The sequence below is a fragment of the Arthrobotrys flagrans genome (assembly GCF_004000055.1).
Source record: "Arthrobotrys flagrans strain CBS H-5679 chromosome Unknown unitig_0, whole genome shotgun sequence".
In the NCBI taxonomy this organism is placed as follows: Eukaryota; Fungi; Ascomycota; class Orbiliomycetes; order Orbiliales; family Orbiliaceae; genus Arthrobotrys; species Arthrobotrys flagrans.
Window position 1 is genome coordinate 881,675 of NW_027137550.1, and position 23,606 is coordinate 905,280.

The 23,606-nt window shown below is 45.8% G+C and overlaps 7 protein-coding genes across 8 annotated transcripts; 3 read left to right on the forward strand and 4 right to left on the reverse strand.

Annotated features, from left to right (window-relative positions):
* Nucleotides 1–495: 495 nt before the first annotated feature.
* On the reverse strand, nucleotides 496–2,873 carry DFL_003375 (uncharacterized protein; the record flags this gene model as incomplete). Its single annotated transcript, XM_067632305.1, has 6 exons — nucleotides 496–1,154; nucleotides 1,209–2,104; nucleotides 2,176–2,436; nucleotides 2,497–2,621; nucleotides 2,680–2,736; nucleotides 2,793–2,873. 6 exons carry the CDS (start codon nucleotides 2,871–2,873, stop codon nucleotides 496–498), a joined length of 2,079 nt encoding a protein of 692 aa, XP_067490587.1.
* Nucleotides 2,874–3,896: 1,023 nt separating this feature from the next.
* On the forward strand, nucleotides 3,897–4,621 carry DFL_003376 (uncharacterized protein; the record flags this gene model as incomplete). The annotated part of the gene is made up of 4 exons (XM_067632306.1): nucleotides 3,897–3,921; nucleotides 4,217–4,309; nucleotides 4,387–4,454; nucleotides 4,547–4,621. 4 exons carry the CDS (start codon nucleotides 3,897–3,899, stop codon nucleotides 4,619–4,621), a joined length of 261 nt encoding a protein of 86 aa, XP_067490588.1.
* Nucleotides 4,622–5,046: 425 nt separating this feature from the next.
* DFL_003377 (uncharacterized protein) lies at nucleotides 5,047–7,676 on the forward strand (the record flags this gene model as incomplete). 2 transcript variants are annotated; one of them, XM_067632307.1, is made up of 6 exons in its annotated part: nucleotides 5,047–5,193; nucleotides 5,381–5,775; nucleotides 5,865–6,129; nucleotides 6,215–6,525; nucleotides 6,615–6,950; nucleotides 7,019–7,676. In XM_067632307.1, the coding sequence occupies 6 exons, from the start codon at nucleotides 5,047–5,049 to the stop codon at nucleotides 7,674–7,676; spliced, it is 2,112 nt and encodes a 703-aa protein (XP_067490589.1). The 2 variants fall into 2 exon arrangements, with proteins under 2 accessions (XP_067490589.1, XP_067490590.1); XM_067632308.1 differs by having other exon boundaries at nucleotides 5,874–6,129.
* A 2,280-nt stretch (nucleotides 7,677–9,956) lies between these two features.
* On the reverse strand, nucleotides 9,957–10,864 carry DFL_003378 (uncharacterized protein; the record flags this gene model as incomplete). The annotated part of the gene is made up of 3 exons (XM_067632309.1): nucleotides 9,957–10,142; nucleotides 10,250–10,359; nucleotides 10,498–10,864. The coding sequence occupies 3 exons, from the start codon at nucleotides 10,862–10,864 to the stop codon at nucleotides 9,957–9,959; spliced, it is 663 nt and encodes a 220-aa protein (XP_067490591.1).
* Nucleotides 10,865–11,366: 502 nt separating this feature from the next.
* Nucleotides 11,367–14,111, reverse strand: DFL_003379 (uncharacterized protein; the record flags this gene model as incomplete). Its single annotated transcript, XM_067632310.1, has 7 exons — nucleotides 11,367–11,405; nucleotides 11,491–11,654; nucleotides 11,716–12,328; nucleotides 12,386–13,113; nucleotides 13,176–13,745; nucleotides 13,799–13,921; nucleotides 14,000–14,111. 7 exons carry the CDS (start codon nucleotides 14,109–14,111, stop codon nucleotides 11,367–11,369), a joined length of 2,349 nt encoding a protein of 782 aa, XP_067490592.1.
* A 687-nt stretch (nucleotides 14,112–14,798) lies between these two features.
* On the reverse strand, nucleotides 14,799–17,175 carry DFL_003380 (uncharacterized protein; the record flags this gene model as incomplete). Its single annotated transcript, XM_067632312.1, has 4 exons — nucleotides 14,799–15,253; nucleotides 15,309–15,442; nucleotides 15,501–16,897; nucleotides 16,969–17,175. 4 exons carry the CDS (start codon nucleotides 17,173–17,175, stop codon nucleotides 14,799–14,801), a joined length of 2,193 nt encoding a protein of 730 aa, XP_067490593.1.
* A 4,072-nt stretch (nucleotides 17,176–21,247) lies between these two features.
* On the forward strand, nucleotides 21,248–22,406 carry DFL_003381 (uncharacterized protein; the record flags this gene model as incomplete). Its single annotated transcript, XM_067632313.1, has 2 exons — nucleotides 21,248–21,299; nucleotides 21,415–22,406. 2 exons carry the CDS (start codon nucleotides 21,248–21,250, stop codon nucleotides 22,404–22,406), a joined length of 1,044 nt encoding a protein of 347 aa, XP_067490594.1.
* Nucleotides 22,407–23,606: the final 1,200 nt, after the last annotated feature.

The following is a 23,606-nucleotide window of genomic DNA, read 5'->3' on the forward strand; positions in this document are numbered from 1 at the left end:
ACAATACATTCGATATTATTTTTTTGTTTTTTTATATTTTTATCGAGCGGGCATGTCGGCTTTCTTGTGCGGACCTTTGTTTTTGTGATTTGTAAATAATAACCATTGCAATTGCTTTATTGTTCGTCTCTTACTGCTCAGGGAGTTTGACAATCGCTGGATAAATCAATGTCTAAGTGCACATGTACGCACATCAGGGTCGCCAGTAGTAACATATAATACGGATGGTCGTGCGTGTAAATAATTCATAACGCTGGGGGGAATGCTTGTAATTACTACAATCACATGGGGGGTGAGGGTAGGGTTTGGAGGTTCATAATCAGGCAGGAGACTTTTGAAAGGGGCAAAGAGAGATGCAAAATCTTGGGTATCCTCGACATATCATAAACAGGGACAGAAAGGGATAAGGCGTGAGAAAAGGGGATGGGGAAGGGTGATGATGTTAAGGCGTGCGCGCTTTGGGGACCACCTCATCTAAATCTTTCTCGTAATTCCTTACTCGTCATCGTCGTCTTCCTCCTCGCTTTCCTCATCTGAATCTGAATCTTCATCTTGCTCTTCAACCCACTTAACAAAAGCCTTGGCCCCCTCTCTAACCTTCGTCATCTCTGGAGTTTCACCTTGGGGACCATTGCCTTCATTCCACCACGCCAAGAGGCCTTCGTCGTCGCACAAATCTTCATTATAGAGTTTCATGCCGATTGCCTGCATGAGCGTCCCGCCCCTCTCCTTACCTGCTAGTTCCCTCTGAACGTACCCTAGCAACTCGGCTTGATCGTTGACCTCAAATATCATTCGATTGAACAACGGAAGAAGTTTCTCAACAGTCGCATCGACAACTTTCGTGGTATTCTCATTGCCGGTTATCTTTGAGACGATGTAGGTTATGACAGCCGCTACAGTAGCTCGTCTGACTTCGCTGAACTCGGCATTGGCAGACATGCGCAAACCGTTGAGTTCCAGGATCATGATGTCAACTGAGTGACTTTGCTTAAGAGCCCCCAGAAGAGAGTTATACGCTTCTCGGAAAAAGCTGTCAGCCTCGCTTTCGCTGGAAGTACGAGCATGGCCCTTCTTCCTTTTGCCGGGAATTTCTTCGTCATCCTCGAAATCCGAAATATCGGAATAATCGGATTCATCTTCAAGGACAGATACTAGATTCTCGTCAGCGCTGATTAGAAATTGAGGAGCTCGAAGGTTTAACTTACGTCCCCCCATCGAAGTCTCTCTCTGTTCATCTTCATCATCCTCAGAATCCTCGTACTCGTTAAGAGTCTTAGTCTTTGAGTGGACGACCTGAGTGAATCTCCCGGACTCCTTTTCCTTCTTCGTGCTGATTTTGGTGTACTTCGCGGTTGCAGGGATATTAGATCCTTTCTCGATAGTAACGCCAAAGGAGATGACAGCCCCGTCTTCAATAGTACACCCATCTCCAATGTGCGCATCGTTTGCGACAATGCAATTACCGAGAGCGCAGTTATCTCCAATCACTACGTTGTCCCATAATACCGTCGAGTGAAGCTCTACATTCTTGCCAATCGTACAATTCCTTCCAATGGTGGCACCTGCAATAACTGTTTTGTCCCCAACACTGGTTCCAGCGCCAATAATGCTGTTATCCTTAATGACAGCAGACTGCGCAAGGATCACCTTAGACTCCTTATAGATATGACCCCGGGTGTATTTGTATGTTTGCTGGTTCAAGTTGGTGTCTGGGCAGAAAGGGTGCGTCCATTTTCGGGTTATGTCGTGAAGAATGGCATCATATGTCTGAAGGGATTGGATTCTCCCAGCGTATCCAGATTTCAAAATGTGGGCGTAGACAGTTTTCCCATACAATTCATCCATCAAAATTCCATGTAAGAAATCTTTACGGGAATGTTGCCAATCGAAATTCTCGGTGAAGAGGGGGGGTACCTCGAAGGACACAATGTCAATACAACAGTCAAGAAAGTTTTCCTGGAAAGACATGGTCGGACAAGTCTTTCCGAGCTCTCGCGGAAGAAGAACAGGGGATTCGGAATCCGACTGTTTCAAGTATTCGTAGTGGAGTATTCTCTCTCGGTTTTGATCAAGGATGAATAGAGCGTTTTCTCCCCGAGGTCTGCGAGTGCACGAGTTGTTAAGAAGAGTCTATTCATAAATTCCTGAAAAATATCATGGTGTAACTCTAACCTTGAACCATGGCGAGGGGATATCTCTCGAAGTACGGAAGTCATGATACAGCTTTTGTCGGCAAGGCGTCTTGCTTTATGCTCCTTCAGGATACCTTGAAGAGAGATATTGCTGACAATATCCCCGCTAACGAGGATAAAGTCTTCCTTGATCAGTCGGGATTGATCAAGTTCTCGCATTACGTCACCGACAGACATAATGCTAGGAGAGTAGATCACTCGAATCTGGAAGGGAGAAGATTCCTTGCTCCATTTCGATTCTCTACCAGGTAAATGGAATTGGTATATTATTTCGACGGAGTATTATAGAGGGGTACCGAACCTGATGTAATCTGTGATCTGGTCATGATGAGCATGGCAATACAAAAGGACTTCTTCTACACCGCCAAGTGCGAGGAATTCGAGCGTGTACTCGATAATAGGGGTGTTTGCGAGCGGTAGAAGGCACTAATACTGTCATCAGCATTGTCGCAATTGCAACCAGGGCGCCTGTTTAGCTGCATACCCTGGGTTTCTCAAGCGTAAGTGGCCGAAAACGCCTATTAAACGAGTCGGCAATAATCTAAAGGATCGATTTAGTGAATAGGAAGACAAAAAAATGGCAACAAGCTACCATACCACCGCCTGTAGCAGTGCCTCTGGTGCCTCTTCAAGGAGACCAGGTTTCTTTGCTGACCCACGTTTGGATGTGGGAGCCATCTGGAGGATAAATAAATCGTCTCGTACAGGTTGGCTATGTAGTGGGACCCAATATATTTCCGATTGGACCAATCAAAGTGCGAAGGGTGATGCTGCAAACTACTAGTGACCGTTTGGTGGGGGGGAGGAAGATTTCGGTCTGCAGGAGCGGTTTCTAATAGAGGAGTGATGATTAACAGAGAACAAATGCGGATGGTACTTTTAGCGACTTCAAAATAGCGTAGTGTGGGGGTCAATGGATGAGAAGGATGATGGAGGAGTGTTTGCTGAACGGTGATGATGGAGCGGTGAAGGTTGCAACGGTTGACAAGTTTGTTAAGTGACGGTGTTGTCGCAGAGTCATGATGTTGAAAATCATCTTAGGCCAATGTGTTGGCGTAAAAATGTTTGATCGGTTGGTTTCCCTTTCAAGCCGCAGCCCCACACCGCCACAGTGCATCAACGGCCTGCCACCCCATCATGCGGCGAGAATCTAGACACGTTTACTGGACGGATCAAAGTTCCGCCTTCAGATCCCTCGGGTCCTTACATGAAACCAGCGAGTAATTAACCGTCCGTCTAGGGTTTACTTAAACTTGTGGAACGAAAGCGAACTTCCATGGCGCATCCAATATACTTGAGTCGGGCGTTTCCACTCAAGGTAAACTTTAAGTACCTACCACAAACCTTCAACTCGGACAAATATATGTTAAACAACCGACGTTTTTTTGGTTTCTCTCCGGAATTCGAATTCGCCCGTAGGTCACAAAACGAGACCTCGAGATAGATTTTGGTGTTGCTCCGTTCAAAATTAAAGCCCGGTCCCGAAGCGCCATAGTTCGAAATTGTTTGTAATGAGACATGCCGCATCAATTTTTGAACCGAGAACTTTAGAGTCAGCACGGCAATTCACATTCTCTCGATCGAACATTTGGTACTTATCGACTTTCCATTTCAACCCCTTTGTTGGCCCGGACCTCCGCAGGTATAATTTACTCGGGCACGGCTAATTCTTAGACTATCTCCACGAGCTCGAAAGACAATATGGAGAAGACAAATAGGTGGCGAAGTTTGCTGTTTCATTTTTTTGCGCCGAAAGAGCTCCAGACCAGGCTACCGCCATAGCTATCTCGGTGGCCATAGCTTTCCTTCAACTTTATTTTTAATTGCCATTTACGGTACGCCAGGCATAGGGAATGATCATACATACATTGTACATTGGACAAGGAAACAAGTATAAATTAACCAAGTCAACGGCCCTCTCCAGCCAGATGGGTTTCAATTTCACTCAGGTGCAGCAATTGCGTCCTAGGTTGACGTTATCTTTGCATTCAACTTGAGTTACTATTCTGTGATTCACTCAGCTATCCAAAGAACTTTCGAACATCACACCCCTCAAATTACCCCGCTTTCGTCAATCCGCAACTGCATCTCTGCAGGCGTTCGGTTAATCTCAAGTAAGATTCGCTCTAGAAATACATATATCAGTGCAATATAGAGCCATGCATCCGCTAACAAGGTGCGATATCGATAGGTTACAGCATATATCAAAAAAAAAAAAGGCCAACCCTTCGGCCATCGTACTCTCGAACAGGAATTAAAGTACAAAATAGGGTTTGCGAATTGGAGCCCTTGTCAATTAACGCGCACATCCTTGGATGAAGCCGGCTAACGGATATCATCATTCTGGTTAGCGCTTCAAGGGCGCCCCCCAGCATACCAAGAGAGTTCGTGACTGGGGATTTTCGGGAATGGGAATTCGAGGATAGGCAGAAAGATCATTATTACCGGGGGTCTAAACTCGTCCTGTGATCTTGGTGCCCATCTACACATGCACATCTAGAATCGACTATAGGAAAGTTTTCCTCATACTCGAAGTGCTTTTTGATTCCTGCATGGAAACCCTAGCCGAAAGGAACACTACATCTCTGAATCCGTCCCACGCTACCATTAAAACCTTATCATCGGTGCATATACGTGGTTTCCAGTGCCCTACAAGATAGATACCTCCCTGGACTTAGGAATGTCTGCATGACAGTTAGCCCGTATCAGGTCGTCAAGACGGTGATAGTTTCGGAAAACTAAGCAGGCGATACTTATCAATAAAGGCCCCACGGAATAACGTGTGAGGATATAAGGTGTGGCAAAAAGGGTAACTGAGTGAGGTTGGGCCAAGGGAGGACTCTGGGGGGAAATGAGCGAACACGTGCAAAGGAAAAGCCCACAACGGCTGCTGGCCCCTCGCCCTTCCGTTCTTCAACATGTTCCCCAAAAAACTATCAAGAAGACGAAAACCAGAATATCGAACGCCTGTACCGCTTGCAAGGCCCGAAAGACGAAGGTACGACAACTTGCAATACGAATCTCCCCAGTTTCGTTGTTTTCTTCACTTTAGAAATTCGAAACCTAGTCTCGAAATCTTGTTTGTGGGCTATTTACTTAGTTTCATAACAATAGAATCGCGATAGCCGCGAAGAGAGTCCCATGAAATTAAAACTGACGATTCTCTTTTTCTTGAGTCTAAATAGTGTGATAATAACAAGCCAAAATGTACTGCCTGTACAGCCCGAACCAACAGCGAATGCGTATACTTCCCATTCCTCGATAAAAGGAAACGCCAGCATGTCACAACCAGCCGCGATTCCAAAAGCCGAGAACATGGCCTTTTAACAAAGATTTTCAATGCGACAAAATACTGCTCAAAGGAAGAACTTCCAAATTTGCTAGAATTGATTCGGGGTGACGCATCTATCGAACAAATTGTGGATTATATTCAAGATAAACTTGAAGATGGGAGCCAAGTTACATTTGATGGCGACTTAACGGAGTCCCCTCCGGTGGACGAAAGTGTGGGAGAGGATCAAACAGAAATAGAGAATGAAAAAATGTCTTCCTCACCGCCAGCCACTCAAATGTATCACCGGTATGCTGTGCCCCTTTCCCTCGTCTCCAGTCATACTCTTCCTCGTTGGATTGTATCTTAAATCAGCTGATTTTTTGCCTAACTTAAAGTCGACATAGCAAAACCATCGATGCCATGGATATTGGGAGTATTGTTCAAATATCGATACCAGATGTCCCTTCACAGCCTTGGACTGCGGTCACCACAAGTGATGAATTCGTTTCTCATTTGATACAACTGTACTTCACCTGGGAGGCTCCAGTCTACGACATTGTCGAAAAAACTTTATTTATATCCGATATGCGATCTGGCGACCCAGAAAGTTCACGGTACTGTTCTCCACTTCTTGTCAATGCCATGCTCGCCGCTGCTTGTGTGAGTCCACCCATTGCCCTCCCAAAAAAAAAGATTTCCGCCATGAGTGTTCGCCTAGATATCTAATTATGATGACCAAACCCAGCGATACTCCGACCGAGATGCTTCATTCGACGACAGGAGGGACCCCCGATCATGCGGGAAACATTTTTTCGAAGAAGCTAAACGACTTTGGCAAGCCGGTCCTCAGTCTACTTCTTTGACAAGTATGCAAGCGTTGGTTATAATGCACTATTTCGAGGCCTTCAGGGCAAACGATGGTGTTGGGATTAATTATTTCGATACCGCTATGAATATGTACCAGGAATTAGCTTTGAAGAACAATGAGGGCGGCGAATTCGGTGAATCGTCTTTGCAACTCTCGTGGCCATGTTGGAAACTCTGGATTTGTCGGTGGTAGGGGCTCTGCTTTCCTTCCGCATTCCTCTTGGATTCATCTGACTATTCTATCAAATCGAATTTACTAAATCTAACCTGGCTGATAGTTTTGCTTCCATTGTTTTGCGAGAACCATATTTTCTTCCTCCGCCAAACCTACCTGAACCTAAGATGCCCGACCAAGTCGACTTAAACGATACATGGCACCCGTACCCGCAATTAACGAGATCGCGCCCGTTTCGAAGAATGGAGATGATGCACCAGTGCATTGCACTCGCAAAAGTGGTACAAAAGGCGACGGTATATTTATATTCTAAGACTGCAACGAACTATGAACCAGGGGGCATCCTCGATATCCACCAACAGTTTCGGGGCTGGTACGAAGGATATTTAAACACTATAAATCGCACTGATAATAATCTCGGACCGGACATGACAATGCGGTAAATATCCCTGAACTTTCTCTACGACCCAGCACTTGTATCAACTACTGATCGATTATTGCGAACAGTATATGGTACCATGCCCTCGAAATACATCTATTCCGGGGTAGCATATCGGATAACGCTCCAGTATGTTCGGAAAACACACAAATGATCTCATCCGCGCTCGATATTATTTGCAAGAGCGCCAAGTTACAGAGAACATATTTTCAGTTATACGGCGCAAAGGCCACCATCCTCCTTACTTACAACTCTTTCCAATCGGCATTATTTACCTTATATTTTTTAGAATTTCCGGAGTATCAGGAGGCGTTTATTGAGCATATTAAAATTTTATCTCGATTAGCGAAAAAGAGGGAGATGTCTGCATTCCAGCTTTACACTGTGAAGGCATTGGCAAGGAGAGAGGAAATCCAGTTCCCTAATGAGGTATTGGGGATCCTCCAAGAGATTGAGCCAGCCAGGTTGGATTTTGAGCGGAGACTTAGCAAAATTCCTGTGCCAGCTCTGAGTTCTAAAGCAACAACATTGAATATATTCAAAGAGGAGTTATTGAGTGTGCAGGCTATGGAGGCTAGATCTCCATCGTTGGATATTGCTTCACGTTCATCAGGAGATACTTTGGGGAAACCCTCACTTACAAGATTGTTCGAAGAAATAGATCCCATACTTGGGGGCTTATCAGACTTCTATCAGCAGATGCTCACCCTTGAAGACAAAGGATGAGCTGTTCTTACATGCGCAGAAAGTGACTACTATGTAGAGAGACGATTGTTGCACTCTTTCCAGCAACACCTAAGATTTCCTTTTTGTTGTTTTTCTTTTGTATGCGACTGTTTCATCATAAAGGAAGCTAGTAGCGATGCTCTTATAATAGTAAATTAATGTCTTCTATGGACTTTTCTATGGTCAAATATTGTTTTACCTAGAACCAGTCTAAGCAACATCTTGGCGTCCGTCTACAGCCGAAGTGGCAATTCGTACCTTCCTATGTATATCGACAGTTAATGATTTTCTCCGGTTCCCCCTGCACCATGGTGTAATTTGACCTGCAGTATCACAATCTTTTACCATTTTCACTACCGTAGACGCTTGTACATGCATATACGCATGGTGACGTTTCTACAATCGGGGCCGCGTCTCTAAGCTTATCATCGTCTCCTAGATTTATATATAGAGCTCATTTTCGCAATTGCGCTATGGTCAGTGCATAATTCTAAGGGCCTAGAACCGGGTCCTCAATTCAGTTGGATAGGTAAGATAGTTATACTAGAAGAGAAGGAGTTCTTTTCCTCAGAAAAAAGCACACAAAGTGTGACCGGCGTCAAGATGCCAATTTAGAACTAGTTCAAAGTTTTCACAATGAGCACCAATTTGCTCCTATGACTTCAAACATCTAAACTCTCTTTTCCGCCAGCAAAGCAGGAAAGTAAAATAAAAAAAAGAAAAGAAAAGAAAAATTTTGGGGAGGCAAGTCGCTGCTGAGCTTGGTGGCAACCAAAGCCTATAGTTAATCTTGCCTGAATGTGCGATTTGAAATAAAGTCTCAGTATAAAAACATCTGAATCTTCATTTGTCTATAAATTTGAGTCAAATTCATCTCAATATTATAGTTATTTGCCTATTCAAGTATTATAACAACATTATAGTCAAGACGTTTCCGATTGGATTCTTCCAGACCCAGGCTGTTGTGGCCTAACAACTTCGAGATTTATTACCTTATCAGGCGAATACATTCGCTTCACACCATATCTTAATTTAAAGCGATCTAGCAAATAAGTTTCGGAGAGAGGCTATGGAATTTTCCCAGGTACACCCGCGGAATTAGTACTAAAGGGGATAAAGTTCGATCCCAGAGCTCTGACAAAAGTCGACATTTCGGCTCACGGGTAATGGCAAACCGGATCGCGGAGACGTTATCCCTCGGGGGTTAACACCAATAATTCTGAGGCATATTATACTGCACGACCACGTCGATATGCATATTTCCGGCTAATAAAGTTGAGAAGATAGGGACTGAGCAAATAGTCTAGTTAGTTGAATATGCGTCCATGGCAGTACAAATTGCGAAGTACTTGGTATTATTTGCGAAGCAGCTTCCGTATCGGGTTCCCCGAAGACATCAATAGGGAGATTTTGTAGACGGCATGCTTCTAAATTTACGTCTAAAAACTCTAGACTCGTTTATAAGTATGCCTTGCCAACTCTAAAATTCAAAATTCAGGGTACAGCTGAAGCAATCCGTACGAATCCCATTACCTTATAATTGTGGATCAGACGAGATGCATGGTAATCATTCCTCTTTCCCCATCTCTACGAGAACGAATTCAGTTATAATTTCTATCCTGCTTTCGACGCATCGGAGCCGGTCTTCGCCACGTATCTAGTATCTTTTGAGGGTTGAAGGTTTAGATGCCCACGGGGTCAATGAATACGAACATCCTAGGTCCTACCGAAAATTCCAAACCATGTGGGATAACATAGCTGGATTTGTTTGAGATCAAATTCTGGACTGACTCGAGTTTTAATCGCCTTTTGGAAACCCCTCCGCCAACCGAAGATACTAACGCGGCAATTTCGTATCGACCGCTGACGAGCTCCGGCTACCGGATAGCTAGCACCCCAGACGCTTTGAACAAGTCACTCTTTATCATTTTTTCCACCCCCTACAGTTACTACCAATACGCAGTAAATGGATGAATGAGAAACTTTCGAATCTCGCCTAAAACAAGATCGTGTAGATTTAGGGTTCCCAAACAGTTCCTTCTATTACTCTGTTTATTGCTAGAGATACCGGTTTTTTTAGCTTGTGTGGTTTGATTCAACGAAACAAAGGAATATATCGGCCACACTTGGGAAGAATAGGGGTGGGAGGGCTTCACTTCCTCAAGTGATTGTAACTGTACAGCCAGCTCAATAGTTTTCCGTAGGTCTAAAAGCAATGTTATTCTAATCCTTGCCCTCTTTAATAATTACAACAGAAACAGACACCATCTAAAATACAATCTATTCCTCTGGGACATCAAAAACTTTCTGGAAAACAATAGCGTCAACATACTTTCCCTCGCCCCCAATCTTTAACCATCCGGCATCCTTCACCCTTCCAGATCTCGTGAAACCCAACCGATCCCAAAGTTTACAACTCGCAACATTACTCTCGAAGACCAAATTAAATATACTGGATTTGTATCCCTATTACGTGCCCGGAAAAGAAAAAAATTAACACACTCTGTTCTATGGTGGCAAGTATTCTCACGTCTAACGTAACGTAGTTCACGCGACTTGAAGAGAAAACCTACCAACAACGGAGCATAAACCAAAAACGTTTCTGCCATTACCCTTCCGACACCCCGCGCCCTCGCAGCCTTCGCTGTCAAAAACGCTCCGTTACATACGTGAGAACATCTCCCTAACAGTCCCGAAAGCCTCTATCATTAGCCGCAAAACAGAGCCGTGAATCAACCCCCCCATATGGCCGTTCGAACTATCTAGACGCGGCAATAGTTTTTCACAGATCATAACGAAAGTTGTTATCATTGCTACTTACCGGGATAATTCGGCTTGACATGGAAACTGCCCAAAACCGTTCCATCGTCGGCACCCTCTTGAACCGTCACAACCGCCGCAAAGTTTCCAAACCAATAACTTTCAAACGGATCCACGCCCATGATCTCGTCCATAGGATACGTATCACCTCGTTCAATTTCCCCGTTTATCTCTTCGCATAACGTTTCCACAATTGCCTTTGACGGCGCATCGTGGTATCCGTTAATGTAGGGTGTGATAAGGATTTTGGTACCATCTTTTAGAACCTTTGAGAGGGGAAGAACTTTGGACGGTTGGAAATTCGCCTTTGTAGGGCCAGAAAGTCGTTTGCGAGGGGCAGTGGGGTCATCAAGTGCTGCTGACGACATCGTGAGAACTATTTTCTGTGTTGTCGACGCAAAACTCCAACAACAGTGTCAAAGTGTGGGAAACTTTTTCAACGGTCTTAGAGAATTCAAATAATGTTAATGTTAACCGAATGAAAATGGTTGATCAAGTCGACTAATAAGACTACAAACTTGTATAGAGGATGCAGTACAATCAATTGTGACTTCAACAGTCTTCAATGGTATACCTGCCGACTTTTATACCCGGCGGGCTCGGGCATCTCCACGAAACTATCTGTGAAGGATCAAACCAAGACATTTAAGGTCCACTTTTGACGAGCATCGGCGAGTCGGTAGCTTAAACGCTTTCTTGTTTCAAGGGCGCATTTTCGCACAATTTCTCGAAGGTTCATGAGCCTAGTATACTAAATACTAAATACTAAATACTAAATACTAAAAATATAATATGACACTGCGGTTGTCTATCGCTTTGTTGTATTTGGGGTATCAATTAGCCATCGAGTGTAACTAAACTGTAAGGGTATCACGAGTCTGCCGCTGTATATTTCGCAGCAGTTCTGTACTATAAACCATTAAATCCTAGAATCCATATCGTATTGAAGTCCAAAGAAATATCAGTCACGCTGGCAACATAAATTCCCGCATACATCCTCATTGAATCGTGCCTCAATCCCATCGTCTACCAAATCAACCACAGGTACCATGCTTGGTCTCCCATGTGCACACTGAAATGGAAAATCACAGGCAGCAAGCCTCTCAATCAGCTCCTTACATTCCTCTAACGTCAAGTTATCGTTAAACATAATCGCGCCTATATCAGAAACCACACCCGTCAGTAATTGTCACAAACAGAGATCAGAGAAACCACATACTCCTACAAGCCCGGCTGCTGACCACTTCATTCAAACGCTGCGTCGCCGTAACCATCCTTTTAATCCACCCCCCTCTCCCATCAGGAAACCCTCTACTTCTCTTTTCTTCCTTCAACTCCGCAATCCAGCCTCTCAATAACCTCACCACTACTGATGGCTCACTTACACATCTATCCGCCACTAACTCCGGCGCCCCAACAACGTCAACTGTCACCGCACCATGAGCTCCCCTTATCAGTGTAATATCCAATTCAAACCCCCAACTCCTCATATCATCAATATATAACCTCATAATATTCGCTTCGTCTGCACCAATCGAGAAGGAAACTTCTTTCTTCAACGGCTTCGGTAGGTTATCAAATTCTTTCCAAAGTCTTTCAACCCGAATTCTTTCGTCGGCGGCATGTTGATCTACGATAACCAGTAGCTCTGGGGATTGGAATGATAACAGGATAAACTTTTCGTCCACTTGCGCGATTACTCGTGCCGTTTGAAGCGATGATTTGGATAGTCGTGCAGTGCTGATATACTCGTCTCCTTTGAAGGTATCCGATATCATGGATTTTCGAGGAATCTGTGCCTCGGGGTTCCTGTAAACAGGGGTTTTGAAAGACTACGCATCTAGTTAGCCATATATTCCCTAATTTTCTTCGAAAAATCGGATACTCACAGAAACGATATTTGATGCCCAACCTTGGGCGTTCATAGACCCCTTCCGTTGTTCAGGTAGTAGGGTCAGTCTTTTCGGCATCGCTTGGGGCTTCGGGGTCCTGATTTCATTCCCAGTCCTCGCATCCAATAAGACATATTTGTTCATCGCTGGATCCAAGTATCTCAAAACACCAGGATCATTGGCAGGTGCACTCTCTTGCTGTATCTGCTCCCCCGGTGGTGGTCTTTCTGCCGGTTCTGGCAAGACTCTCCGAATTTTCGCACCATTGAAACTCTGAGCAGCGAGACTGTGTGAACTCTTCATCCTCGTGGGAAAGACCAAATCCAAAGCAAGATCCGCCCTCCTCTTCGGCACCCACTTTGGCATGGCATCAACATCTTCATCCACTTTCCTTCTCGGCATAGCCGTAACTCTCTTCTTCCAACCCCCAACCCTCAAAAATTCATCCACCACTGCTTCAATCAGGCCCGTAACATCTAGGAGAATAGTATTGCCACTATCCACTTCCAAATCCTCCGCATGCACCGTATTCAGTGAACCAGATGTCTCCACGAAGATTACGAACGACGGATGCCGTTCCACACCTTTTCTCACAACCCATCTCTTCCCGACTTCTGGCGCAACATTCTCATCGATGGTACCAAACGACGAGGCCGCGAACAAACTATTGATCTTTGAGTATAAAATCGAATTCGTATGTCTTCCAACCGGCGAACCGTTGACAACTGCATTCAAGATTAGCACCCATCTCTTCCCTTGAGTCACCAGTACTAAGGGGAAAACTCACAGATAAACTGTCTCTCTTTATCCGCCGCAGGCACCAACCCAATAACGCCCTTCATAGTAATCCCCCGCCAACCACCACTTATATTCTCCCATACAATCTTCCCAAGCCCCGCCTGATGCACCACATTCCCAACCCTCACAGGCGCATCACTTTCATCACCACTACCGATATCAAACACCGCCTTCCTCACACCTTCCTCATTCCTAACCACAACCTTAACTCCCCTCCCATTCTTCGCACAAAGTAACACAACTTCAACAACCTTCCTCCCAATATCCTTCCACTCTTTCGCAATCTCCGTAGCGGTCATATCTTCCCTCCCCACAAGTCTTACGGGGAAGTTTCCAAATAATCTATCGACGATAGCCTTCGTCCCACTTTTTGGAAGCATTAGGTGGTCGTTTTCGATTTGTCCGCATACTAGGCGGGAGCCGTAGTGATACCTTACTGCATGAGTAGATCTATAAAACTTGGAGCGGGAGTAGATCGTGAGTAGTGATGATGTGGCGAGGGATGACAAGAACTCTCCACGAGAACCAAACGTTGGGGAATAGGTCGATTTAGATGTTGCTAAGGTAGTATTAATAACAAATCCCTGAAATAATTCAAGGTTGAATACTCACAATATCGATTGCCCACTAGTGTCATATCACCCGGAAAAATACCATCCCCATCATCTTCAATTATTATAGAATTCTTGATGATATTGATGAATATATTGATTGTAGTAGCATTGGCATCAATACCTATACATCCCATGCATTCCGATTAGCCCCAGTCAATGCAAGGCACAATCCCAGGAATCCGGGAATCAAATAACACACTATTCATCAAAAGTTCCTGCACAGCACCCGCCAAACTAGTAAGCGACACAGTGCTCCGAATCCGAGCTATCGCATTAGCCGAAAGGCGCTGAATCCGCGGCTGCCGATCCATTGTTTTTCTGATAGTTATTAGAGGCTCGGAGCTCAGGGCCTAGTCAGGGGAGCGCTTCCTTTAAGCTTTTTGTTGATCCCACACCTTAAGCTTATGCCGTGTGATATTGGTGATTTCGGGGGATCGGGTAATCATGTTGATTGACAGTATGAAAAAGATCGGTGGCGAAACCGGAAGATATTTAGACTCATCGGAAATAATCTGTATGGATTTACACAGATGAGCAATTCATGAGTGCATCTGCGAGGTTGTCGCGGTTCCACACCTGCGCGTTTGGCTTTGTAACTAGTTCGGGAATCGGTTCTAATTTCTGAACTAGGGGTCAGGGGAAGAGTATTCCAACGCTAACAACGCTGTTTTGAGGCTTAACAGCTTGTCAGACCAGCTTAACAGTAACATCGTAAGAAAAAGGCAGAGATAAGCTAAAATCGAACTTTTTATTGATTTCAACTATTTATGTATTAAGCTATAGCCCAATTCTGATTTTCTAAACCATTTGGAGTTATCTTTTCTAAGGTCTTCAGAATAAGAGCAGCAGAGAAAAGGAAAAGAGAAACAAGTTAAAGAATAAAAAGAAAAGAGGGAATCAGTTGAACCACCAAACAAAAGGAAAGTATTAAATATTTAAAGAAACCCATTCATCCATTCATTCTTCACATGGTAAGAGACCAATCCATCGTAACCCCTTTAAACGATAACCGAAAGCCCACCTCTTGGCAATCGAGGCTCATCATCTCTATATGGCTCTCCAGCATCCTCTCTCAACATATCATTAATCCATCTGCCATTTGGTTTGATGATCTCACCGCCCTTACCCATCTTGGCTGCCATATACATGAAAGCCAAGCTATTACCGACGGTACCAACTTCATCGGAGACGTTGTTCTTAGCGAAGTTGGACATGCGTTCGTACAACTCCTTGTCACGCCAAAGGTCGAAGAGATGGCGGGCGACAGCATCGGAATCACCTGGCTCGACGAGGAAACCAGATTTCTCGTGCTGAACTTGGAGTGGGATACCACCGGCACGGCTGGCAATGATTGGAATACCCTTGTGGAGAGCTTCTGAAACCTTGACCTCGAAACCCTCACGAGTGGAGAGCTGGAGGGCAACCTTGGCACAAGAGAGGAGGGCATTAAGCACTATGAATATGTGAGTATATGGAACAATTTCAAATATAAAGGAGAAGGAACATACGCTGATCGGATGGTGGGATACGCATGACAATGATGTCAGTAACGTAGGGCTGGTTCTCTGGCTGTTCAAGGATGTTCAAGACATGATCGTAGATGATCGAAGCATCTGGGTCATCAATGGCACCGTGGCCACAACTATACCTCGCATTAGTAAGGAACAAAATTACGTAAAAAGGTAATTTGATATACTCACATCAACAACTGTGGGATCTTGCTAATAGGGAGGATGTTATCCAACTTCTTGCGGAGCTTCACGTAGGACTCAATCACGGTGGGAATACCCTTCGATGGATCGAATCGGGCAACCTGAACGATATAGTTACGGGCTGGGTACTGCAACTTGTACATCCTGTTCTCACTGCAGAGAGTTCGGAAGTTGTGGAAGTAGTATCGGAGATCCCAGTCACGGAGAGGCTTGCTCAAACCATCGAGCCAATCAGTGGCAGCGCCCATCAAGCCAACTCTCTCAGCAGGGACGTTTCCTGGAACGAATTTGTTGACAGGGTGGGAGAGGAAAACGTCAGCCTGCTGGATGCGGTCCCAAAGGTAGTTCCAGACGTCATTCTGAGCAGTGTTTGGCTTCAAGACGAGATCGCCACGGATTTCGATGTGGGAACGGTAGATGACTGGAACTTCTGGGCGGACCTTCTTGATGAGTGGAATGAGACCGGGCATCTGTGGGTCATCGATGATAATGACATCGGCACCAGTCTTGCTGAGTGGTCCACCTTCCTTGAGCCAGTAACGCTCAGCGTTATAGGTGATCCATTGATCCATTTGAGCCTGGTGATCTTTGCTGAAGCCAACAGATGGATCGTTGACACCTTGGAGGATGTTGTGGTTGTTCTTGGTAATTCTGAAGACAGCCGGGTTTGGCTTTGGAACATACCATCTGACATCGATACCGAGGAGCTTGTAGAATCTCATCATGGCGTGTCTCATGAGAGCGACACCACCACCTTGTGGGGTAGAGTTGAAGAAGGCAATCTTCAGCTTCTTAGCCTTGATCTCATTGGCATACTTGAGAACGCATCGCCAGGTAGTATCAGCGACAGTCCCCTCAAGTTGCTTCAGATTAACAAGGTGGATCTTGCCATCTCCGTCAACCTCGACCTGGTTACGGAAACCGATAGTAAGGCGTGGATTATGGTTAGGACCGAAGTACATCAAGGCCTTACGAACGGCGGAATCAGCCTGTTCGTCAACGCTTCGGACTTCGATACCATCCTTTGGTGGGGAGTATGTGGAGTTGGCAGAAGCGTGATCTGGGTCGAGGGTAATGTGGACGTGGAAAACAATTGGAACAATATCCAACTCCTTCCAGATAATGTTGGAAATAGTTGGACAGTGGTATTCAACACCCTCGGTAATACCAGCACCAACGAACTTGACGGTATGTTCACGGGCGAAAGTAGTGAGCTGCTGGACAACATACTTGAGAACCATGTTGGAGATATCCTCTGGGCTAGTCTCAGGGGTAACATCGTATGTCTCAACCGAGAAATCGGTGGTGTAGGTTCCGTCATGGATGGAGAGACCGATCTCGAGAAGGTTATCGAGAACTATAGCGGCGATGCCAGCATACATCGGCTACCCACTTTGTCAATATCTGATATGATATTTTCTAACAAATTCTCACGGATTTATAGGACCAAGCTTACAGTCAGGGCAGTTCCAACCCATCGTTCCTTATCCTCCATAATACTAGTACGTCGTCTATAACCAGCGCCATCAGGAGCACGGGACTGAAAATCATAATGATCATCCTGAGAGGCTCGACGAATTGGATGACTGGTTCCGCTGTTCTTTCGGTGAGGAGTGAGAACGGTTGTGGCCGCAGCGGCGGCCTCTTCGGCTGGAGCAGACATTATCAAGGTTTAAAAATCCAATATAGCTAATCTACCAAGCACTGGTAATTGTTAGAAACGTTCAAATACTGCGAAAAGAAAGAAGAGTACAGTGCAAAGCTGTACAATTGCGATAGAGAGCAAAGCTGGAAGAAAAAGACGCGAAGCTCCGAGAAAGCCGTCGAGATTTATATCTGACGTAACAACAGAAGCCAGGGAGGAGGCTACCTGCGTTGTGTGGCATAAATTGGGGGTTCCTGTTCGGCAAGACAAACGGCCCAATTGGGAAACGGGCAGCCACAGCTGCGGGGCATCAGGCTTGCATAGGCAACCCATTAGTGGGGGCAGCTAGGCCAGCTCCTGACAATGATCTGATGTAGGGAACAGCGACGAGTGAGCTGGGGACAATGAGGAACCTGCTCAGCCCATAGCAGCTCATAACAGTGCCACTGGAACGGTAACGTAACCCCATGACAAGACTCGACGTGTTTACTGCTGCTTGGCTATTGCTGGCCTCGGAGCTAGCTTGAAGAAGGAGCAAATGCGAGGAAATGTAATGTAATGGCATCAGCACGGAGAGGATCGAGATACCTTTTTCTTCAACAAGGCGTGTCAATTGGTAATGAAGTGGGCCAATTGATGACAATTAACTGCTTTGGGGAGGGGATGGTGATCAGAGAGAAAGAAAGAAAGGTGCTTCAAGACGGCGAGAGACCGTCTTTATAGACTTGGCCGTCGGTGAGAACAGGGGCAGAGACGTTGAGAAGAGGGAGGGGAATCGAGGGGTCTGCTTGAAGCAATGACAGTTCACACTTGCTCTGCAGCTTGCATACACATTACATATACTTCATGTATACGGCGGGGTCAGGGCGCTGAGCTACTCTTGGGAGCTGCAGGCCGCTCATTTTTATAATCAGAAGAGCTATTAACAGGCCAGCTTAAGCCTCGCATTGATATATGTACGTGAAGATCCAGGCCCGGACGAAGGCCGACGCGGGCCAACAGACATGCAACATGATTCAGCGACGGCCACGAAGATCGGAGCTATCGGTATCTATAATATGCTCTGCACTATTTGGTCTCACCGGACCAACAACGTTGATCATACCATTGAGACGACAAACAGGTAGCAAACAACTGCAACTGCAGCATGGCAAGGCCGTGGCGGACAATATCGACTGCTCTGCTTCGACGCGATTTGAACTTGAGCTAACTACTAGAGCTAGCTGGTTCGGGGAAAGATCGTGGACGACGCCACACATTTAGAAGCAAGAAATCCTCGTCAATTGATCAATTGAGGAAATCACTAAAAGTCTGGGCTTGTAGCGGAAAAAATATCAAGTTGCATTCTTGTGGAAGGGAAACCGAAGAGCGAGAGGCAAATGCCGTTGAGGTTGGCTACCAGCAAATAATTGACGCCGGTGCGGGTTGGGAGCATGAACAAAACTGGGGATCTCGGATAGACCTGTCGTACCTTGTCACGGATGATTACTTCCCCCAGTTCCGGTCTGTAGCTTCCCTTCTCGCTAGTTTATAAATGCCGGATACCCTAGGTAAGCGACTCGACTGTTACCCGTCGAACGTTGCTCCGTGCAATCCGTAGGAGTTGTTTCTTCACAGGTTTAAAGGTGAGGACGAGTGACGTTGAAGTTAAAGTACTTTCTGCCCAATTTTCTGTGATATAAACTCTTTTTGTGAACTGTAAGATATCGTGCTGCATTTATACAATCCAATCCTATCAGAATCATCTACCAGTTTACCAAACAGAAGCTCGCAAAAAAGCTTGGGCCTTCTCACGGCATTCCTGAGGTTTTCTTCGGTTCGGTCATTTCTTCCCTTGTAAGTACCGACCGCATCGACCCACATCGAAGCTCTAGCTCCAAGCTCCCACGTCCAGCCAGTAACGTAAGTGACCCACCAAAGCAATGCTCTGTGGGCTAATGATGAACACACCATGCAGGCTGTCGCCAGATCCCAGTCCCTGAGCTGCATGGCAAAGCTGCAGCTTGAGAACATGCTGCATGGGCAAAGGCGGTGTTCCATCTCCACTTTTGGACAATCGTTCACGAAGCCGTCTGAGGGTTCGCCTCACGATGCTCCAAACGGAGGCAATGTACGGCGAACTCAGATTTCACCCCACGGAGAGGTCTGACTTCGCCTAATTTGGGTGATATGGAGAAATGTTGGCAATTGCTTTTCTTTCTTTTACATTGCGGCTTATAAGCTGCAAGATATATGAGGCCGAATAAGAATTACCATTTCTCATGATATAACGGAAATTGATCCCCTCTCCCTTCGCGTCGGGCTCTAGAGCTACTTTCCCCGCGGAGCTCGGCTGACTGCTTCGGTCGGTACATTCAATTCCTTCCCAATTATAAGATACTTCGAGAACATATATCCGGCCCGTGTCCATATCGGTCTCTGATGTTTCTTTCTTTACACTTTGAACCCGCGAACTTCGGCGTCCGGTCTTGTGCAGCATTCATGAAGCAGTTCGTCCTCAAAGTTTTGGCGCCCTGCACTGCATGCATGATGCTGCAACCCAGGAACTGGCACACACTGAATAACTAAAAACCCATGAATATGATATAACTGTTACCATACCATAGAAAGGCCTCACATTACCACTGTTTAAGCTTCTTTCGATCCTCAGGGTTACGAAATATGCATATGCATATTTCTTACTTCACAGGACGCAGCCTGCTGCAAGATTTTCCAGTCTGCAGTTGGCGACTCGTCTTAACAATCTCACACTATGTAGATTTTAGGCCACTGCTTCTCGGACAGCGGCCGATATAGTCTCAAAGAGGGGTGATCTCATCTCTGGAGTCGTGGATAGGAGGGGTTGGAGGGGTATGCATATGAGGGGTAGCAGTAGACATCTGGAGATTCTAGACATATCTCTGCAAAGCCACGTCGCACGGGGCATCTACTTATCGGTGTCGCAAGACGATTCGACTGTTTAACAAGTTGTAGCAACTATGTTCATCGCTTGAAGGATAATCAGATGAGATACTCCAGATGACCTCGCCATAGTAATGATTGGACAAGGATGACTTTGAGCCTCTTCAGTCCAGAAACTAATAGAAATTTCAGTATGCCTTCTCTACTCCTGTAGCTGTGTAGTATAGAAATCGCGTCTAAGAACGGCAGGCGCGAGCGACTGGCCGTCGACGGACGGGAAGGAAGCCCGGATATGGAGAACCGTAGGACGGGTTTATGCTGCCACCCGCGACTTTGGACTTCTGATATCAACTGTGGCGGTCTGTATCAGGTCTGGTGACTGGCACTAAAAGCCACCCAAATGACTGGAGCATGAATTCGAAAGTATCGTCTACCATCGATGGCATTCTATACACCGGTAGAAATGAGGGGAGAGGTGGTTGTAATCTGGAAGAATTGAAATGAAAGACCCTGAACCTGAAACAGGCACGGTCCTTTTATAGTCTTTTCCCTTCCTGTCAGAGAGTAGGTTTATAGTAGCATGTGCAAGGGCCTGCTTGGTCGAAACAAACCTCCCGCCCGTGACTAAATAGCCAAATTAGGACTCCTCCATCATTGTCCCTTCATATTTCCCTGATTGATCGATTGCTTGATTGTTTCTTCGTTGTTTCTCCTCGTTCGATACCTTTTTTGTTTCTTCTGGCGACTGTTGAACTGCGTCTTTGAATTTGATATTGGACCCTTGGGCATTGGATTGGTGGGACCGCGCTGGTTGGCGCCCCAAATTTTAGGGAATTGATTGGCATTGGCAAAACCTCAAAACAACAACACCATCTCTCCGCAAATACATCATGGTTGCCTTGAACCAGCGCCTCCCTTCGTCATCGCAAATATAAACTTGCGACAAAAACCGGCTTCACCGGAACTCATACCTATTGATTCCATTCACCTAGACCCCACATCCGCTTGATTAGCAAGCATCGTTCTTCGTATCGACATTCTTCCCGAAACTTCCATTCAGGCCTCCTTAACTAGTCCGGCGCTCAAGCCCGCGTGTCTCCGTTACGACGGAACAGACGTAAAATCCTCTCGATTCGATTTTACGTAACTACAGACCATAGAACAGAAGAGAGAAGGGTCAAGAGCCTAGATGGCAACCGGAATTGTCCCAAATTCTAATGGTCAGGGCGGAAATGGTGGAGGTATGTCTTGCTATCTCAGCGATTTGACGATGATGCGATGGCTCGTTCTCCTGTCACAATTTGCAGCGGTCTTGTCGGGATCTGCCTGCTGACATAATCCGTCACCATCTTTTAGACCGACATCCTCGTCGCAAACCATTCAGCACTTTGATGAAACGGCTGGCTGCCTTCAAGCCGTCGTCGCATAATAGAAACGGCAATGGCAATCAGAGATCGGTCTCGAACGGCATCTTGACAAACGAATCCACATCCACATCAGGGACACACTCATCTTCAGGCACCCAAGTCGTTTTCTCAGACCCACCACACAGTATAGCATCAAGCTCTCATGCTAGAGCCGCTTCGATGGCTGGTTCCTCTCACGCTCACACGTATACTTCATCGACTGCCCACTCATCGCCGTCGCAATCTGTCCAATCACTTGCAACCTTGACCACGGTCCAGTCGACAGCCCCTCCTTCGACCTACCTTGCGAACGGCATGACAACTTCCTACAATCCTCACCTGTCCACCCATAATCCAAATGCTCCTCCCCAGCATTTTACACACCAATTTACAATCTCTCCTGCTCCGGGATTAAGCCACATACCTTCCAACTCCAACTCTACACAGGGCATCCCTACGACCCTCCCACATCCAACAACCTATCATACGATGACACAAGGGAACATGCTCTCAGACGATGCTAGTATCCTAACTCTAGCATCTTCGTCTCGAAAGCGAGAGCGACGCCGTAGTTTTGACACGGATGCATCAATCCGCGCTTTACCGCCAAGCAGTCTCTGGGGTGGCAGCAAGGAATCCCTTCCACTAAGTGTACTTAGTGGTGGTGACCGGGCTACCATGGGCGACCGTGCAAGTTTGTTCGCCGAACGTCACAAGGACCGAGATAGTATCATCATGACCGGCGCCGCTAGCCCGTTGGTCACGCCATCCCACCCAACATTCTTCGCTGCAGGAAGCAGCACCGAGAACAGGCCCGAAGATGAGGATGTTAACGATGGTCGCTCAATCGCCAAGCACAGCACTAAGCGTGGTAGTACGGGTACCAGCTTGTTAAGTGTGCCGCTGCAAGGGCCAGATACTGAGCCGGACACCGTTAAATAGTCTGAACGGGTTAATCCACGCGAAGATCTAAGGTCTAACAGACGACACAGTTGTGGTGCTAGGCATCCGAGCCGACCGTCTTCTAGGATGTCAGGCGCTGCGTTTTCTTCATCTTTGTAGTTGAGGATACTGAGGTCACTTAGCGGGTATTCTGCGTCATCCGGATCTTCCAGTCGAGATTGCCCGAGTCGAGCTCACGGATCACTTGCACTAGCGTATTTACCACCAATTCGACGGCTCAGTCGACTGTCCCTAGCTTCGCCTGAAGTTTGGTACTAATTCTACCGAATCTCTATTTCCCCGTTTTGCACCTGCTTTCCCGCCTGAGAAGTTACGTCCAGGTCGCACTGCCTGCTTCTTCTCTGTTAGATATTGCTAGGTCTGGAAACTACTTTTAATTAATCGTCGTCACGCTATTGGGCCTCCGTTTTCGCCATCCCTCACGACTGTTTTGCCTTTCTATCTGGAGTTTTCGATTTGTTTTCTGGTTGGGCTTCCTATGGTACTAAGCACTTATACCCCAGTTTAAAACTTGCAAAAAGAAAAAACTTGGGAAATGAGAAGGAACTTCAAATTATTTGTATAGGGATTTTCGGCTTGGTTTTTTTACGATCTCTTATTTTGCTGCTTCTGCTCGTTATCATCCTTCCAACTCCTATTTGTTCATCTACTTATCCTCTCTCTAGCTTTCTTGTTCATCGCGCTATTATGATAATCTTTTCTCTCTTTCTTTAATTTTTTTTCTCTTGTCTTCCTACCGTTTGCGAATACTCGTCCTTTTGTCCCTTTTACAATTTTTTCAGTCCCGTTTCCTTGCTAGCCGGTATATGCTCAAAACGCACAGGTGGTGTTCTTTTGTTTTGTTTTGTTTTGTTTTGTTTCCTGTGGTACCTTTTTCTCAACGGAGTCCGGTCAGTTTAGATAACTGGTTGCAAGATCTTTATATCAAAACATTAACCCTTCTGGTTGATCGATTTAACTCTTTCTTGGTGGGAAGTCGTATGTCTAATTTTATCTCGTAGGCCAGATGCCAGAATAAAATATGTGGTAAATAGAGAAAACCCGCCCGTATCATGCATCGTCCTCGTCGGTTATTCGCCGCCCCTAAACTTGTAACCTTACAAGACCATGGGTCTCGTTGAATGACCGACGTCATACATATTATCTCTGCTCTCTTAAGGTAAACTTAAAGTAACTATT